General features: G+C 41.2%; 2 protein-coding genes and 1 pseudogene across 4 annotated transcripts in view; 2 read left to right on the top strand and 1 right to left on the bottom strand.

The window, feature by feature from the left end:
• The window catches only part of LOC112923383 (transport and Golgi organization protein 1 homolog), a 79806-nt gene that overhangs the window by 9092 nt on the left and 50537 nt on the right, over positions 1–20177 (top strand). The gene's annotated exons all lie outside the window — the stretch shown is intronic.
• Positions 8243–11442, bottom strand: LOC112912821 (acyl-coenzyme A synthetase ACSM5, mitochondrial-like). The gene is made up of 4 exons (XM_025989417.2): positions 11226–11442; positions 11041–11140; positions 9090–9209; positions 8243–8669 (listed from the first exon to the last, which is right to left on the bottom strand). Exons 1-4 carry the CDS (start codon positions 11393–11395, stop codon positions 8559–8561), a joined length of 501 nt encoding a protein of 166 aa, XP_025845202.1. The 5' UTR covers positions 11396–11442; the 3' UTR covers positions 8243–8558.
• Positions 11767–12772, top strand: LOC112923381 (TATA box-binding protein-associated factor RNA polymerase I subunit D-like; annotated as a pseudogene).

Genomic DNA, 20177 nt, shown 5'->3' with positions numbered 1-20177 from the left:
CTGTATCTGCTTATGATTGAGGCTGGTGAGCCAGCATCACCTCATCAGGGACAGCCTTTCTACAAAGGATTCAGAGATAGCAAGTACAGAATCAAAAGCAAGATGACAGTCCCAAAGCATATGTTGGTTCTAAACCAGGTCTCTAGGTCTGAAAGTAGCCAACTGGAATCCAAGAAAGCCTGGTCATTGGTCCTTAGTTTTAGGTTGTGGGAAATTGAGGATGCCTCGAGTCTCCCTGGATCCAGATGTCGCCCTTGTTCTGAGATCAGGTGACCTATGTATCTAACCTGAATTTGAGCAAACTAGAGTTTTTCTTTGGAGACTTTATGTCTCTTGTAAGGCCAGAAGATTTCACACATGGATGCAGTCTTCCTGTGAAGAGGTATGAGGAGGGGAGCAGACATGCCAATCATCTGCATTTTGTAACAAAGGAGAGCCCACGGAGCATTTTCTGTCATGTGTGGGCAACATGGGTAAAGGGGAGATAGGGAGAACAGGCCTCCAGTTATGGAGTATGTCACAAGAATAAAAAGCAAAGTGTAAGGAATACAGTCAATGATATTGTAATAGTGATGTAAAGGGATAGACTACCAGTAGCTATACTTGTGGTGAACAGAGCATAATGTATAAACTTGTAAAATCAGTTGTACACCTGAAACTAACATAATATCATGTGTCAACTGTACTCAAGAAAAAAAAAGGAAAGAGAAAATAACTCAGAAATATGGGGTCTGTTTAGATCCTCAGAAGCCTTAATTTCAAGGCTTAGGTTTAGGAGAGGAGGGAGCGAGGGGGCTTCAGAGGAAGAGGAAGGTTTGGTAGAAGGATTAGAGGGAAAGAGGAGGTGAGAGGGCACAGAAAGAGCAGGGGAGGGTGGTGCCAGAGGTGTGTCCTGAGCACAGGTAGTTGCCTTCCTTCTATAGACAAAGAAGGTGGGAAAGAAGACTCGGAACAATTTTGTCCTTTTAATTATAAGCTTGCCTCATTTAGTTTATAAATTGTATTTGGAGAAATGCAGTTTTTAATTCTTTTTTTTAATAAATTGATTTTTTATTGGTGTTCAATTTACCAACACAGAGAATAACACCCAGTGCTCATCCCATCAAGTGTCCCCCTCAGTGCCCGTCACACATTCACCCCCACCCCCTGCCCTCCTCCCCTTCCACCACCCCTAGTTCATTTCCCAGAGTTAGGAGTCTTTATGTTCTGTCTCCCTTCCTGATATTTCCCACACATTTCTTCTCCCTTCCCTTATATTCCCTTTCACTATTATTTATATTCCCCAAATGAATGAGAACATACACTGTTTGTCCTTCTCTGATTGACTTACTGCACTCAGCATAATACCCTCCAGTTCCATCCACATTGAAGCAAATGGTGGGTATTTGTCATTTCTAATGGCTGAGTAATATTCCATAGTATACATAAACCACATCTTCTTTATCCATCATCTTTCGATGGACACCGAGGCTCCTTCCACAGTTTGGCTATTGTGGACATTGCTGCTAGAAACATCAGGGTGCAGGTGTCCCGGCGTTTCATTGCATCTGAATCTTTGAGGTAAATCCCCAACAGTGCAATTGCTGGGTCGTAGGGCAGGTCTATTTTTAACTCTTTGAGGAACCTCCACACAGTTGTCCAGAGTGGCTGCACCAGTTCACATTCCCACCAACAGTGTAAGAGGGTTCCCTTTTCTCCGCATCCTCTCCAACATTTGTTGTTTCCTGCCTTGTTAATTTTCCCATTCTCACTGGTGTGAGGTGGTATCTCATTGTGGTTTTGATTTGTAAGCTTTTGCTTTTGTAAGCTTTTTTCATTTTTGCTTTTGTTTCTTTTGCCTTCGTGGATGTATCTTGCAAGAAGTTACTGTGGCCAAGTCCAAAAAGGGTGTTGCCTGTGTTCTCCTCTAGGATTTTGATGGAATCTTGTCTCACATTTAGATCTCTCATCCATTTTGGGTTAATCTTTGTGTATGGTGGAAGAGAGTGGTCCAGTTTCATTCTTCTGCATGTGGATGTCCAATTTTCCCAACACCATTTATTGAAGAGACTCTCTTTCTTCCAATGGATAGTCTTTCCTCCTTCATCGAATATTAGTTGACCATAAAGGTCAGGGTCCACTTCTGGGTTCTCTATTCTGTTCCATTGATCTATGTGTGTGTTTTTGTGCCAGTACCACACTGTCTTGATGACCACAGCTTTGTAGTACAACCTGAAATCTGGCATTGTGATGCCCCCAGCTATGGTTTTCTTTTTTAAAATTACCCTGGCTATTCAGGGTCTTTTCTGATTCCACACAAATCTTAAAACAATTTGTTCTAACTCTCTGAAGAAAGTCCATGGTATTTTGATAGGGATTGCATTAAACGTGTAAATTGCCCTGGGTAACATTGACATTTTCACAATATTAATTCTGCCAATCCATGAGCATGGAATATTTTTCCATCTCTTTGTATCTTCCTCAATTTCTTTCAGAAGTGTTCTATACTTTTTAGGGTATAGATCCTTTTCCTCTTTGGTTAGATTTATTCCTAGGTATCTTATGCTGTTGGGTGCAATTGTAAATGGGATTGACTCCTTAATTTCTCTTTCTTCAGTCTCATTGTTAGTGTATAGAAATGCCATTGATTTCTGGGCATTGATTTTGTATCCTGCCACACTGCCAAATTGCTGTATGAGTTCTAGCAATCTTGGGGTGGAGGCTTTTGGGTTTTCTTTGTAGAGTATCATGTCATCGGCAAAGAGGGAGAGTTGGACTTCTTCTTTGCCAATTTGAATGCTTTTAATGTCTTTTTGTTGTCTAATTGCTGAGGCGAGGACTTCCAATACTATGCTGAATAGTAGTGGTGAGAGTGGACATCCCTGTCTTGTTCCTGATCTTAGGGGAAAGGCTCCCAGTGCTTCCCCACTGAGAATGATATTTACTGTGGGCTTTTTGTAGCTGGCTTTTAAGATGTTGAGGAATGTTCCCTCTATCCCTACACTCTGAAGAGTTTTGATCAGGAATGGATGCTGTATTTTGTCAAATGCTTTCTCTGCATCTAATGAGAGGATCATATGGTTCTTGGTTTTTCTCTTGCTGATATGATGAACCACATTGATTGTTTTTACGAGTGTTGAACCAGCCTTCTGTCCCAGGGATAAATCCTTCTTGGTCATGGTGAATAATTTTCTTAATGTGTTGTTGGATCCTATTGGCTAGTATCTTGTTGAGAATTTTTGCATCCATGTTCATCAGGGATATTTGTCTGTAATTCTCCTTTTTGGTGGGGTCTTTGTCTGGTTTCGGAATTAAGGTGATGCTGGCCTCATAGAACGAATTTGGAAGTACTCCATCTCTTTCTATCTTTCCAAACAGCTTTAGTAGAATAGGTATGATTTCTTCTTTAAACGTTTGATAGAATTCCCCTGGGAAGCCATCTGGCCCTGGACTCTTGTGTCTTGGGAGGTTTTTGATGACTGCTTCAAATTCCTCCCTGGTTATTGGCCTGTTCACATTTTCTATTTCTTCCTGCTCCAGTTTTGGTAGTTTGTGGCTTTCCAGGAATGCGTCCATTTCTTCTAGATTGCCTAATTTATTGGTGTAGACTGTTCATAATATGTTTTAAAAATCGTTTGTATTTCCTTGCTGTTGGTAGTGATCTCTCCTTTCTCATTCGTGATCTTATTATTTTGAGTTCTCTCTCTTCTTTTTAATAAGGCTGGGTAATGGTTTATCTGTCTCATTAATTCTTTCAAAGAACCAACTCCTGGTTTTGTTGATTTTTTCCAGAGTTCTTCTAGTCTCGGTTTCATTGAGTTCTGTTCAAATCTTTATTAACTCTCTTCTTCTGCTGGGTGTAGGATCTATTTGCTGTTTTTTCTCCAGTTCCTTTATGTGTGACGTTAGCTTGTGTATTTAAGTTTTTTCCAATTTTTGAGGGCGGCTTGTATTGCGATGTGTTTCCCTGTTAGGACCGCTTTTGCTGTATCCCAAAGATTTTAAAGAGTTGTATTTTCATTTTCATTAGTTTCCGTGAGTCTTTTTAATTATTCTCTAATTTTCTGGTTGACCCATTCATCCTAGTAGAATGCTGTTTAACCTCCGTGTGTTTGAGTTTCTTCCAAATTTCTTCTTGTGATTGAGTTCTAGGTTCAAAAAATTATGGTCTGAAAATATGCAGGGGGCAATCCCAATCTTTTGGTATTGATTGAGACCTGATTTGTGACCCGGTATGTGATCTATTCTGGAGAAAGTTCCATGTGCACTTGAGAAGAATGTGTATTCAGTTGAGTTTGGATGTAAAGTTCTGTAGATATCTGTGAAATCCATCTGGTCCAGTGTATCATTTAAAGCTCTCGTTTCTTTGGAGATGTTCTGTTTAGAAGATCTATCGAGTGTAGAAAGCGCTAGATTGAAGTCACCAAGTATAAGTGTATTATTATGTAAGTATTTCTTCAGTTTGGTTATTAATTGGTTTAAATATTTGGCAGCTCCCACATTTGGGGCATATATATTGAGGATTGTTAAGCCCTCTTGTTGGATAGATCCTTTGAGTATGAGATAGTGTCCCTCTTCATCTCTCACTATAGTCTTCGGGGTAAATTTTAATTTATCTGATATGAGGATGGCTACCCCTGCTTTCTTTTGAGGACCATTTGAATGGTAAATGTTTCTCCAACTTTTTATTTTCAGGTTGTAGGTGTCCTTCTGTCTAAAATGAGTCTCTTGTAGACAGCAAATAGATGGGTCCTGCTTTTTTATCCAGTCTGAAACCCTGTGCCTTTTGATGGGGTCATTAAGCCCGTTCACGTTCACAGTTACTATTGATAAATATGAGTTTAGTGTCAACATATCTATTCAGTCCTTGTTTTTCTGGATTGTTCCACTGAACTTCTTCTTAAAGGGGAATTTTAAGAGTCCCCCTTAAAATTTCTTGCAGAGCTGGTTTGGAGGTCACATATTCTTTCAGTTCCTGCCTGTCTTGGAAGCTCTTTATCTCTCCTTCCATTTTGAATGAGAGCCTTGCTGGATAAAGTATTCTTGGTTGCATGTCCTTCTCATTTAGGACCCTGAATATATCCTGCCAGCCCTTTCTGGCCTGCCAGGTCTCTGTGGAGAGGTCTGCTGTTACCCTAATACTTCTCCCCATAAAAGTCAGGGAGTTTTTTTTCTCTTGCTGCTTAAAGGATCTTCTCCTTATCTTTGGAATTTGCAAGCTTCACTATTAAATGTCGAGTTGTTGAATGGTTTTTATTGATTTTAGGGGGGGATCTCTCTATTTCCTGGATCTGAATGCCTGTTTCCCTTCCCAGATCAGGAACGTTTTTAGCTATGGTTTGTTCAAATACGTATTCTGGCCCTCTGTCCCTTTCGGCGCCTTTGGGAACCCCAATTAAACGTAGGTTTTTCTTCCTCACGCTGTCGTTTATTTCCCTTAATCTGTTTTCATGGTCTCTTCATTGTCTGTCTCTTTTTTCCTCAGTTTCCCTCTTTGCCATCAACTTGTCTTCTATGTCACTCACTCGTTCTTCCACCTCATTAAGCCTCGTCGTTAGGACTTCTAGTTTGGATTGCATCTCATTTAATCGATTTTTAATTTCTGCCTGATTGTATCTAAATTTTGCAGTCATGAAGTCTCTTGAGTCCTTTATGCTTTTTTCTAGAGCCACCAGTAGCTGTATAATAGTGCTTTTGAATTGGCTTTCTGACATTGAATTGTAATCCAGATTTTGTAACTCTGTTGGAGAGGACTGTTTCTGATTCTTTCTTTTGAGGTGAGGGTTTCTTTCTACTCATTTTGCTCAGTGCAGCATGGCCAAAAACAAGTTGTATTGGGAAAAGGAGAAAAATAGAGGAGAGAAAGAAAGAAAAGAGAAAATGAAAAAAGAAAAAAAGAAGAAAAAAGAGAAGAAAAAGAGAAAGAAAAAGGTGAAAAAAAGGGGTGGTGGAAGCAACTAGAAATCAAAAAGAAAGAAAAAACAAAAGCAAAAAACCAAAAAACACGGGGAAGTATCTTCTGGTTCTGTATACTTTAAGTCCCTTGACTTCCCCTGGAACTGGTCCCTCTAGCTGGTCTTCTGGGGGAGGGGCCTGCTGTGCTGATTCTCAGGTGTTAGCACTTGGGGGAGCTGCTCTACCCCTGCCTGGTGCAGGGCTCAGTGGGGGTTGTTCACCCCGTGAGGCCCCAGGAGGAACAGCCACAGTGGCTATGGCAGCTCTCGAACCCTGGAGTCAGCCCCCACAGTAACTCCGGGGCTCTCCGTCTGCAGGGCCTGGGGATTCTGGGGCGGGGCCGCTGATCTGCTCAGCTGGGGCAGGAGCGTCCTTGCTGTCCTGGGCCCTCCCGGTCTCTGCCTGTCCCAGGGGAGGCCGGATCCTGGGCTGTGTCCCGGCGCCCTGTGCTCCGGGGCCTGCGCTGTTGGATCCGCGCTCCCGCCCCGCAGCCCCCTCCGCGGAGCCGCCGCCCGAGCCCCCCGAGCTGCTCCGGGTCCCGCCTTGCGCGCTGCAGCCCTTAGGGAGCTCGGCGCACTCACCTGTGTGCGCAGCAGGCGCCTGTTAGTGTCCCAGGGAGCCCGAGGGCATCCCCGCCCTCCTGGGTCCTGCTCTAACTTCCCTGCCTTTCCGCGGGGAAGGTTGGTGCAGCCCCTGCTTCTCCGGGACGGGGCTCTCCTGTCCTGGGGACACTCGCCCCGGCCCCAGCCCGGCTCCTCGCGGGGCCCCTCCCCTTGGAGGCCTTTTGTTTCTTTATTTCTTTTTCCCCGTCTTCCTACCTTGATAGAAGCGCGAACTCTTCTCACTGTAGCATTCCAGCTGGTCTCTCTTTAAATCTCAGGCCGAATTCGTAGATTTTCAGGATGATTTGAAGGTTATCTAGGTAATTTGTTGGGGACAGGTGATTTGGGGACCCTACTCTTCTGCCATCTTGCCCCTCCTCCGAGATGGGGCCTTTAAAGAGGTGATTAAGTTACAAGGAGTTCATCGGGCCCTCATCCAGTCTGACTGGTGTTTTTATAAGATGAGATCAGGACAGAGGCACATATAGAAGGAAGACCATGTGAGGACACAGAAGACCACCACCTACAAACCAAGGAGAGAAGCCTCAGAATTAAACTAACCCCACTGACACCTCAATCTTGGACTTCCAGCCCCTAGAACCGAGGAAATAAATTTCTGTTGGTAAAGCCACCCAGTCTGTGGTACTTTGTCATGGCAGCACAAACAGACTAATACAGGTACTGACTGGGTTGGCTTTTGCTTATCATTGTATTCCCAGAGCTTGGCACTAAGTAGGTGCTCAATAAATATTGATTGGTGGGTGAATGGAGGTCCTGGAGTTGGGTGAGCAGCACTGAAGATGATGGTGAGTTTCCATCTGCTTCATCGCCACGTGGCTGGTCTTAGAGGCCCAGAGTCACCTCTTCCTGTTTCTGCTCCTGGGGTGTAACTTCAGGTCCTAGTGTCTTTCCTGGGCACAACATAATACACTAATTTTTGAGGAATGATGTGTTGGAGGCAGAATGTGGTTTGGGGAGATTGTTTCTTTAAAATAATTTTTTCATTACAGTAGTTATACATGCTCACTGTGGAGGCTTGGAAAATAGAGAAATGTAGAAGAAAGGAGAAAATAAGCATCCATATTGCTTTTAACATCTGTATTTCCTTTCAGGCTTTTCCCCATAGTTTTCCCTTTACCTTTCAAAGTTGTGGTTTGAACTACACATATATTATTTTTATTTTGATTTAAAATGAATTTAGCTCAAGTTTGCCCCAAGACATATATTTTTTTAAAGATTTTATTTATTTGTTTATGAGACACACAGAGAGAGGTGGGGGGGGGGGAGGAAGAGACACAGGCAGAGGGAGAAGCAGTCTCCATGCAGGCAACCTGACGTGGGACTCAATCCCGGGTCTCCAGGATCACACCCTGGGCTGAAGGTTCAGCAGCGCTAAACTGCTGAGCCACCCAGGGTGCCCCAAGACATATTTTTAAATGTCACATAATATGTTACTAAGTTAATTTACTACAATTTAGTTAATCACTGTCCTATGGACATTGGTCCCCCCCCCTTTTTTTTTACAGTTTTAAATAATCCTGCAGTAAATATCCTTGAATTTTTTTTTGTAGTGATTGCCAAAGATGGAATTTCTGAGCTAAAAGGTAGAACCAATTTTTCATGGCCCTGGATATAATTACCAAATGGCTTTATCAAAAGGGTCAAGAGGTTACACCCCCACTGGCAGTGAATAAGAACACAGTGAATGAAATCATCTACTGACTTTATGGTGACCTGACCTTCAGGATGCCAGCTGGAGTAAGACCAGTGCAGTGGGCAGTTGCTGAAGATGCCTTCAGACAGGGGAGGGGGAAGTCAAGCCATCAAACATATGCTAGACTGTCAAGGACTGTGCACTCTGGGTTAGTGACATTCTTCTGCTCTCTTTCGGGGTCCTCCAATGATTCTGGAGATGCCCATTTGGAACTGAAATCCTTTTGCTGTCTGAAGGGTTGAAAGGATGATGCACCAAACAAGGACTAACCAGTGATCCGACCAGTTCCTCTTAGAAGCTTCAGAGGCTTATGGGGCTTTTCGGGGGGTGCCTCTCATCTCCCCCCACTCTTGTCTTCTCAATATATTCCTTTGGATCTTTCCAGAAGTAGTCTTGGGCAGTTCTGAAACAAAGGCCATCTAGTGACCATAAAACAAAAACATTTTGAAATCTCATTTCCTAGAAACACATTTAACTTGAAAGTTATTACCCTCTACCACTTTATTGGAAAGCCTCCCAGATTTATAGTTTTCTCTAAATGGCAATGACCAAAACGGATAGAGCCTGAGGCACATGACCTTGGCCTATGTGATCCAGCGCTACCCTGCCCCCCTCCAATCTGGTTTACATCAATTCTTAGAGTAGGAACAAAATGTGGTTTGGGACAGGGCCAGTGAGGAAACGGAGAAAAGGCTGAAGGAGTAGCTCGGTTATTTGTGCCTTCATCCACCGCCCTCCCCTGGCACCATGTGCTTGGCTCTGAGTGAGAGCCCATGTAGTGTGTGCTCAGGTGATTTCTCAGTTCATCAAGTCCTAGAAGCCCTTCCTGGGGTGCTCACCTTCCTGGGGTATTTGTATGGAGCTGTCTCCCTTTTCACGTGCTCCTGGAGCTCCTGAGTTAGTTTCTTAGGATCTTGAGAGGAGTAAGCTGGAGAAAGGACTATAAATGCCTTTACCACCTACCAGAAGAAAACAAAAAACCCTCAAAACTTCTATAACAATATTTTTCTCCTTAACCTAGCCTTAATAAGTGCTCACATTTGCCAGCCAAGCATGAAAGTCCTACCAGTGCCTTGGGCTCAGCCAGCAACTGGGCAACACCAGATTTTTTCCTATTGCCTCCATTCCAGGACCAACTATTGGATGCACTGGCTTTTGTGAAATGATCCTAGGATCCTAACTACTTCCCAAACTGCTCCTCTTTCCTAAAATAACAGGGTGAGCAGCCAATGAGCTTCTCTTCTGATGCAAAAACTTTGGAGAAAGGATCCTCATAAATTCCTCAGGGCCCGTTACTTCCAGTCTTTCTAACCAGAAAGATAGCTGGCAGAGGCTTGGATAGGCAGGATTGGGAATAATGCAGACCACTTCCAAGGGGTGGTGAGTCTTTCTGAGTCTGCATTTGCAACCAGCAAACATTTTGCTCACCTCTTCTGTGCCAGATGTCCCAAGGGACATTCTGAACCTTGGTTGTTTCTGCCTTAGCCTTTCTTTGCAGGCTGCCTCCCACCAAGGAGGAGGAGTCTTGAACTCAGGCACAACAGAACATGGTTTCTGACAGGAATGGAAGAGTCCAAAGTCCAATAGGTTGCTTACTCACCCAAGCATATAGCTTTCTCAACAACATCCTGTTAGGTATGGGTTCACCATCCTTGCATGCTTCCCAAAGGTGGGCATCTCACTACATTTCATGTTCAGACAGATCTGGTTATTATGAAAGGCTCTCTCTGTTAAAACTACTAAACATTTATTGAGCACTTTCTATGTGCCAGGCTCTATTCTGAGTACTATATGCTGATTAACAGCACACACAGCCATCTGTCACAGCCCTAGCTAATTTGTCATATACAAAACTAGGTATTGTTTTCCAGGTGTGATTTCTCTAGCACATACAGGGGGCTCCCACCTCTCTTATTCTAAATAATTGGCCTCAAAGTTTAATGGGCATCAGAAACACTTGGACAAGGGCTTCTGGTCAAAATGAAGAAGCCTTGGTCTGCATCCTCAATCACTCTGATTCAGCAAGGCTAACCTGAGGTCTAGAAATATGTATTTTAAACAAGAATACCAGTGATGCAGCCACCAGTAGTCCAGGGTCCAGATCTTGAGAACCACTCCACTGGCCCTTGTGCTTCTGAGAACACAGCTTGATGCTTTACCAACTTTCATAAGGTAACTACACTATACTGTAGGATTATGTTGGATTTATAGCCAGTGAAAAGCACATAGGTCTCCCTATGAGCTTAATTTTTCCCATTCTATCTATTCCTCTGGGACCCATGGGAAGGAATTTGCATTTCGCATGAGAAAGCTCAGCTTATTAAATTCAGCCCATCTTTCTGATATATCAGGGTCACTTTGGATACTTATCCTGTCATCCCTTAAGTTGGATATTCCTCCCAGTTTAGAACCATCAGCAGCCATGTCTGGTGTGCTTGCTATATACTCATCTGCAAATGGGAAAGGACTCTTTATTGGCCAGGATGGATAATAGAGCCTGCACCCACTGCCAAGATCTTCTGTCCAACAGTCCATCTCTTTTGGACTCAGTTCTGTGTCCACTTGACATGAAAGTTTTGGTATCTCCTCATTGTGTTCCTCTCCAGAGTATGTCTCTAAAGACATGAGGGTAATGCTTAACCAAAAGGAATGTGTGCCTCATGGTGGTATTTCAGACTTTGTAGTACCTGAGTGGAGTGAGATATGGGATAATCTGGGTCTTTCAGCTTACTGTGCTTGGTGCTAACAGGTACAGAACCAGGAGGCAATGTTCTGGGCTGGCCTAGTTACCTCCCCTCTGACGGGGTCTGGGCTGCTGACCACAGCAGCTTCCAGGACAGCAGGGTGTTCAGCAAGGGCATTTTCCACTTCAACAGGCCCAATCCGGTAGCTGGAAGAAAAAAACAAACTCTTCCAAGTGACCTCCCCTCCCCCAGGAGGCTTCAAAGGGAGAAGGACAGAGTAGACAACTTGACCTTGAAGAATTGATCACATCATCATTTCTTCCTGTGAACCAAAAGTAGCCATCTTTGTCCTTGTGGGCTTGGTCTCCTGTGATGTAAAAGTCCCCTTGTTCTGATGCCTTTGTCTTCTCAGGATTGTCCTGGAAGATAAAGTAAGCCCATGAAAGGCCATCCTGGCACATCACCTCAAGAAAGCTATGGTCCTCAAAGGCCCATACAGGAGGCTGGGGACCCCTAATTGGAAGTCCAGGAGTTCTCAAAGACCATCCGGGCCAGACTTTCTCACTGGACAAAGAGCTGTAAAGCTGTGCATTTTCTCTCTTTTAAATGGAAGGAAATGCCAGGGAATGATTAAGGACAGCCACTCACTACCATCCCTTGGAAGGGTCCAAGGAAGCATAGTTAATGCAAGAGAGTGGACAAAGGCCATTGGCTCTGTTTTTTTAGGATAAAAGAGCACACTGATACTTTCTGTGCTCAGGAATCACTGAAGGTAGAAAGTGAGCAGTTGGCCAAAAGGCAAGGGTAGAGGAAAGGGGAAAAATGAATCAAACTCTGATTCTCGCTTTCCTTCCACGTGATTGTTGAGAACTCTGAAGCAAACAAGTGGTGAATACAATTTGGAGAGGACTTGGGGGAGAATATGTAACGAATTTTCTCAACCTATAATGGCATCTAATTCAGCTGTAGAAATTGACAATGAAAGTGATAATTCTTCTGGTAGCAGCTTATTTAAGACTCAGTGTGTCCCTTACTCACCAAAACAGGGGCAAAGAAACCCTATTAGAAAGTTTGTTCATTCATCTGGAGGTGTTGAAGCAAGGGATTCATCTAGTGACTCCTCTTTTGAACCAAGAACTGACTTTAAAAGCTATTTTTTGAAAGATTAAAAAAAAAAAAAAAGAAACGTAAAAAGAGGAAATATAAGCCAAAAGGAAGACCAAGGGGAAGACCAAAAGGAAGAAAAACCACTAGATACTCCCAAATAAATAAGAAACAAGTTAAAGACAAAGGATCTGGGTTCCCATTTTTAGGATCTGAGAATGTAAAAAAGCCATTACCATGGAGAAAGATTTTAACCTTTGAGCAAGCGGTGGCATGAGGATTTTTCAGCTACCTTGAAAAATTGAAGTATGAATACTATCTCAAGGAATCCTTGAAACAAATGAATGTTGGTGAAGATTTAGAAAGGGAATATTTTGACAGTCGTAGATACAAATACTTGGATGATGATGGATCTCTCTCTCCTATCGAAGAGTCAGAAACAGTGGAAGAGGCTGCAACAACTCTTGAACATGATGATGGATGTGATATCAAATTGGTGGACAATAATGATTTCATACTAAGTTCTGAAATACCAAAGAAAATGAATCTGTATTTAGGACAAGAGGAATATACTGAAGAAGCTGCTTTGTCTAAAAAGAGAGCATCAAAATCCAAAAACATGGGACAGAGGATAGAATGATCTGAAAAGGAAGAGATAGGAATATGAATATTAAGGCTTTTTCACTTGAAAACAGTGTCTGGACTTAAAGGATGTTTGAGAACCAGAGAGATCATTTATCTATTTAGACCCTAAATGGGGCTCTAAAGAAATTGGACCTCAAAGATTACAGGACAGTGACAGCTATGGATTGAACAAAAGTTTGTTTTAAAAGTGCTATCTTTAAGATCACCACTCTGGCTTGGTGGAACTATGGTGATTGGCGGCAGAAGGAATCACATGTCAAATATCTTAAATAAAAATTTATTAACTTTGTCAAAAATCTTGAATAAAAATGTATTAACTTAAAAAAAACTCTGATTCTCAAAGCTTTCTAGAAGCTGCTACTCAACAAGAAGCAAATTACTGCTCTGTGCAACTATCTCGGTGCATCTCAATACCATTATGCTGAGTAAATGAAACCAGATGGGGAGTTAAGATGGCGGATAATTAGAGGAACCCTAAGCTTGTCTCATGCCTTCAATACAGCTAGTTATTAAATCATTCTGGACACCTGAGACATCAATATGAGCTCTGAGAGAACAAAAGCTACAAGTCTACAAGTAGAAAAGTGACTACCTTTTGGAAGGTAGGAGGTGCAGAGACATGAATTTGGAGAGATATAGCTGTGGATATGGCATTAGGGAGAGGGCCCGGGGGGTGGAGACTACAGCAAAGTATTATAAACAGCAGAGCACAGAATTGGAACTTTTAGAGGTCTGCTACCATAGGTATGTGCCTGGCTTAAAGGTGCTCAGGTGGTGAAACAGGTAAGAACCTAAGTGTGACACCATGGTCTCAGGATCCCCTGGGTCACAAAGGAATGGATGGTACCTAAATGCTGCATTGTTCCCAGGCATAGGAGGGTGGGAGGTAGTTGAGAACAGCCAGTCTAGGTGCTGGCTTTCTGCTCTGTTTTGCCATAAATTGTGAATCATTCCTAGGTCCAGTGACTGCATTCCTGGGACAGGTCTGGCAAAGAGCAGAAGCTAGGGAGTGCCCTCCCAACAACCTATGGCCCCTGAACCTGGGAAGAACAGCACATTCTGACCACAAATTTTAGGACTTCCTAAAATTTGGAGTTTTGAAATTCAGTTGTGTGCCTGAGATAAAAATCTCGGACACAGGCAGGGTGCATGCAGGGTTGTGATGGAAACTGGGGACAGAAGAATGATTGACTGCTCTTCTGTGAGGGCTTACTGAAGAGTGGGTGGCATGAACTTTCAACTGCAGGAGTTGGGGGACTGCCATATTCACCTCCTGCCCCACCACCATCAGCACTGAAAGCCTTCAGGGAGCAGAACAGTACCACTTTAGTGGAGGCTGGAGTGGCTTACACCAAGCCCTGCCAACTGAGGCCCATTTCCACTAAGCCAATTTCACCAATTCACCTGAGATTTAGTCCAACAGGCCCTTCCCCCAGAAAACCAGTACAAACAACTCACTCACCCCATCTACTGACATAGAGGGCTGCAAAGCTTCAGCTCTAGGGGAAATTAGCATCTAGCCTCCTTGGTACTTTTATTCTTTATTTTTATTTTTTTCATTTATTTTATTTTTTCAATTCTTTAAAAAAATTTATTAATTAAATTTTTTTATGTATATTTTAAATTTTTGGTGTACTTTCACTGTGTTTTCTTTTTTAAAGATTTTATTTGTTTATTCATGAGAGACACACAGAGAGAGGCAAAGACACAGGCAGAGGGAGAAGCAGACTCCCTGTGGGGAGCCTGATGTGGGAATGGATCTCAGAATCCCAACATCACAACCTGAGCCAAAGGCAGATGCTCAACCACTGAGCCACCCAGGAGGCTATTTTTATTTTTATTTTTTCTGTTTTTGGGATCTAGATCCTTTTAATAAGCAGATTAAGATGCATCCAGGATCTAGTTTTTGTTTTGTTTTGTTGCTGTTGTTTTGGTTTTTTTCTTTCTTTTCTTTTCTGGACAAAAGGATGTGATGGAGAAATTCGCCCCAAAAAAAGACTAGGAAGTAGAATTCATGGTCAGGGATTTAGTCCATACAGAAATAAGTAAGATGTCTGAACTAGAATTTAAAACAATTATAAGGGTACTAGCTGGGTGTGAAAAAAACATGTGAGACACTAGAGAATCTCTTACTGCAGAGACAAAAAAATTAAAATCTAGTCAGGCCAAAATTTTGAATGTTATAATTGAGATGCACTTCCAAATGGAGGCCATAAAAATGAGGATGGATGAATCAGAGGAGTGATTCAGTGATACTGAAGATAAAATTATGGAAAATGATGAAGTTAAAAAGAAGAGGGAAAGAAAGGTGATGAACCATGATGGTAGAGTTAGAGAACTCAGCAACTTATTAAAACATAGTAACATTCATATCATGGGAGTCCCAGAAGATGAAGAGAGAGAAAAAGCAGCAGAAGGTTTATTCAAATAAATTAGAGCTGAAAATTTCCCTAAGCTGGGGAAGGACACAGGCATTAAAATCCAAGAAGCACAGAAAACTCCCATTCAATTCAAAAAGTTGACCATTGCCAAGGCACTTCACAGTCAGATTCACAAAATATAAAGATGCGGAAAGAGTCCTGAAAGCAGCAAGGGGAAAGGGATTCTTAACTTACAAGGGAAGACAGATCAGTTCGCAGCAGATCTGACCACCAAAACATGGCAGGCCAAAAGAAGTGGAAGGAAATATTCACTGTGCTGAATGGGAAAAATATGCAGCCAGCAATTCTTTATTCAACAAAGCTGTCATTCATAATAGAAGGTGAGATAAAGAGTATCCCAGACAAACAAAAACTAAAGGAGTTTGTGACCACTAAGCCAACCCTGCAAGAGATTTTGAGGAGGACTCTGCATGGAGAAAAAAAGACCAAAAGCAACAAAGACTAGAAAGAATCAGAAGACATCACCAGAAACCCAACTCTGCAAGTAACACAGTGGAACTAAGTTGATATCTTTTAATAATCACTCTGAATATAAATGGACTAAATGTTCTAATCAAAAGACATAGGGTATCAGAAAGGCTTTAAAAACAAGATCTAGGGGGATCCCTGTTTGGCTCAGCAGTTTAGCGCCACCTTCAGCCCAGGGCAGATTCTGGAGTCCCAGGATTGAGTCTGCATTGGGCTCCCTGTGTGGAGCCTGCTTCTCCCTCTCCCTGTCTCTGCCTCTCTCTGTGTGTGTGTCTCTCATGAATAAATAATAAAATCTTAAAAAAAAAAAACAAAAAAACAAGTTTTGGTGTTTTTTCCCATCTGTATGCTGCCTATAAGAGATTCATTTTAGACCTAAGGACCTGCAGATTGAAAGTGAAAGAATAGAGAACTATTTATCATGCTAATGTATGCTAAAAGAAAGCCAGAATAGCCATACTTTTATCAGACAAACTAGATTTTTAAAAAAGATTTTATTTATTAGAGAGAGAGAACACAAGCAAGGAGGAGAGGCAGAGAGAGAAGCAGACTCCCCACTGAGCAGACAGCCCAATGCAGGGCTTGATCCAAGGACCCTGGGATCATGACCTGAGCTGAAGGCAGCTGCTTAACTAAGACATCCAGGCACCCTAGCAAACGAGATTTTAAGGAAAGACTGTAATAAGAGATAAATAAGGGCATTATATCATAATTGAGGGGTCTACCCCACAGGATGATTTAACAAATGTGAATATTTGTGTCCCCAACTTGGGAGAACCCAAATATATAAGTCAAATAATATCAAACATAAAAACGCTCATTGATAATAATACAGTAATAGCAGGGGACTTTAAACACCCCAATTACAGCAATGGACGACAGATCATCAAAGCAGAAAACCAAAAAGGAAGCAAAGGCTTTGAATTACACACTGGACCAAATGGACTTAACACATATATTCAGAACATCTCATCCTAAAGCAGCAGAATACACATTCTTTTTGAGGGCACATGGGACATTCTCCAGAATAGATCACATACTATGTCACAAATCAGCCCTCAACAAATACAAAAAGACTGAGATCATACTATGCATATTTTCAGAGCATAATGCTTTGAAACTTGAAATCAACCACAAGAAAAAATTTGGAAAGACCACAAGTACATGAAGGTTAAAGAACATCGTACTAAAGAATGAATGGATTAACCAGGAAATTAAAGAAGAACTAAAAAAAGACATGGAAGCAATAAGATGAAAACATGATAATCCAAAATCTTTGGGATGCAGCAAAGGCAATCCTAAGAGGGAAGCATATTACAACACAGGCACACCTCAAGAAGCAAGAAAAGTCTCAAATACACAACCTAACCTTACACCTAAAAGAGCTAGAAAGGGAATAGTAAATAAGGTTAAAAATAGCAAGAAAAGGGAAATAATAAAGATTAGAGCAGAAATAAGTGATATAGAAACAAACAAAAAAAAACCCAATAGAATGGATTAATAAAACTAAGCTGGTTTTTCAAATGAATTAATAAAATTGATAAGCCCCTAGCCAGGCTTATCAAAAAGAAAAGAGAAAGGACCCAAATAGATAAAACCACAAATAAAAGAGAAGAGATCACAACCAACACCACAGAAATACAAACAATTATATGAGAATACTATGAAAAATTATATGCCAACAAACTGGGCAAACTGAAAGAAATGTACAAATTCCTACAAACCTACAAACTATCAAAACTGAAACAGGAAGAAATAGAAATTTTGAATGGATCCATAACCAGCAAAGAAATTGAATCAATAATAAAAAATCTCAACATCCAAAAGTCTAGGACCAGATGGCTTTCCTGGGGGAATTCTACCAGACACTTAAAGAATAGTTAGTAAATATTCTCCTCAAACTGTTCCAAAACAAAAAGAAGAAAAGAAATGGAAAGAAAACGTTTGAATTCATTCTACAAAGCCAGCATTCCAAAACCAGACAAATATCTCACTCAAAAGGAGAATTACAGGCCAGTATCCCTGATGAACATGGATGCAAAAATTATCAATAAAATACTAGCAAATCAAATTCTACAGTACATTAAAATAACTATTCACCACGATCAAGTGGCACTTATTCCTGAGTTGCAGGGTGGTTCAATAATCACAAATCAACATGATACACCACGTTAATAAAACAAAGAATAGAAGCCATATGATCTTGGTAGATGCAGAAAAAGCATTTGATCAAATACAGAATTTTTCATGATAAAAACCCTTAACAAAGTAGGGATAGATGGGATAGACCTCAGCATCATACAGGCCATAACTGAAATACCCACAAGCTAATATCATCCTTAATGAAGAAAAATGGACAACCCTTCCCCTATGGTCAAGAACAAGACAAGGATGTCTATTCTCACCATTACTACTTAACATAATACTGGAAGTCTTAGCCTCAGAAATCAGACAACAAAAAGATATAAAAGGCATCCAAATCAGCAAGGACAACGTCAAACTTTCACTATTTGCAGATGACATGATACAATAAGTAGAAAACATGAAAGACTCCACCAAAAAAATTACTAGAACTCATACATGAATTCAGCAAAGTTGCAGGATATAAAATCAACATCCAGAAAATTGGCATTTCTATATACCAATAATGCAGGAGTAGAAAAATAAATCACAGAATCAATCCCATTTACAATTTTTTAAATTTTATTTATTTATTCATGAGAGAGAGAGATAGAGAGAGAGAGAGAGAGATAGGCAGAGACACAGGCAGAGGGAGAAGCAGGCTCCATGCAGGGAGTGGGACGTGGAACTCGATCCTGGAGATCCATGATCATGCCCTGAGCTGAAGGTGGCACTAAACTGCTGAGCCACCGGGGCTGCTCCCCATTTACAACTGTACCAAAAATAAGATACCTAGGAATAAACCTAACTAAAAGCAGGGGGATTTGTACTCTGAAAATCCTAGGACACTTATGAAAGAAATTGAAGAGGACACACAGAAATGGAAACAGCATTCCATGCTCATGGATTAGAAGAACATTGTTAAAATGTCTATTTTATCCAAAGCAATCTACATACTTAATGCATTCCCTATCAAAATACCAACAGCATTTGTCACAGAGCTAGAACAAACAATCCTAAAATTTCTATGAACCCATGAAACACTGTACATAGACAAAGTAACCTGAAAAAGAAAAAAAAAAAACTGGAGACATCATGATTCCAGATTAGAAGCTATACTAGAAAGCTGTAGTCATCAAGACAGTATGGTACTGGCACAAAAATATACACATAGATCAATGGAAGAGAATAGAGAGCCCAGAAACGGACCCTCCACTCTATGGTCAACCAATCTATAACAAAGCAGGAACGAATTTCCAAAATGGATGAAAGACCTCAATGTGAGACAGGAAACCATCAAAATTCTAGAAAAGAACACAAGCAGAAACCTCTTTGACTTGGCCGTAACAACTTCTTATTAGACATGTCACCAGGAAGGGAAACAAAAGAAAAAATGAACTATTGGGACTTCATCAAGATAAAATGTTTCTGTACAACAAAGGAAACAATCAACAAAAGCTAGCCTACAGAATTGGAGAAGATAATGGCAAATGACATATCTGATAAAGGGTTAGTATCCAAAGTCTATAAAGAATTTACCAAACTCAACATCCCAAAAACAAATAATCCAGTTAAGAAATGGGCAGAAGACATGAACAGACACTTTTCCAAAGAAGCATTCAGTTGCGTAACAGACACATGAAAAGATGCTCAACATCACTTGCCATCAGGGAAATACAAATCAAAACCACAAGGAGATACCACACATCTGTCAGAATGGCCAAAATTAACAACACAGGACAGGTGTTGGTGAGAATGTGGAGAAAGGGGAATCTTCTTGCACTGTTGGTGGGAATGCAAACTGGTACAACCACTCTGAGGACAGAATGGAGATTCCTCAAGAAATTAAAAATAGAACTACCCTATGATCCAGCAATTGCACTACTAAGTATTTACCCAAAGGATCAAAAATACAGATTCAGTAGGTTACAAGTACCCTGATGTTTATAGCAGCATTATCTACAATAGCCAAACTATGGAAAGAGCCCAAGTGTCCATCAACTGATGGATAGATAAAGAAGAAGTGATATAGAAAAATAAAAAGAATATTACTCAGACATCAAAAACTGAAATCTTGCCATTGGCCATGATGTTGGTGGGACTAGTGTGTATTATGCTAAGTGAAGTTAGTCAGTCAGAGAAAGGCAAATAACATATGATCTCACTTAATATAAGACAGAAACCAGACGGATATAAGGGAAGGGGGAAGGCAAAGGGAAAAAGGGGGAAAAGAAAAAAAAAAGGAGAGAGGCAAACAAGCCATTTAAGTGACTTTTAATGATACAGAACAGAGGGTTGATGGAGGGAGGTGGGTGGGAGATGCACTAGAGGGTGATAGGGATTAAGGAGGGAACTTGTTGCAATGAGCACTGAGTATTGTATGGAAGTGATGAATCACTGTATTCTACTCCAGAAACCAATGTTGCACTGTATGTTAACTAAGTAAAATTTAAGTAAAATAAAC

This window comes from Vulpes vulpes, chromosome 3 (assembly GCF_048418805.1).
Source record: "Vulpes vulpes isolate BD-2025 chromosome 3, VulVul3, whole genome shotgun sequence".
Classification (NCBI taxonomy): Eukaryota; Metazoa; Chordata; class Mammalia; order Carnivora; family Canidae; genus Vulpes; species Vulpes vulpes.
The sequence above is the reverse complement of the archived record's forward strand: the minus strand, read 5'-3'. Positions and strand labels throughout refer to the sequence as shown.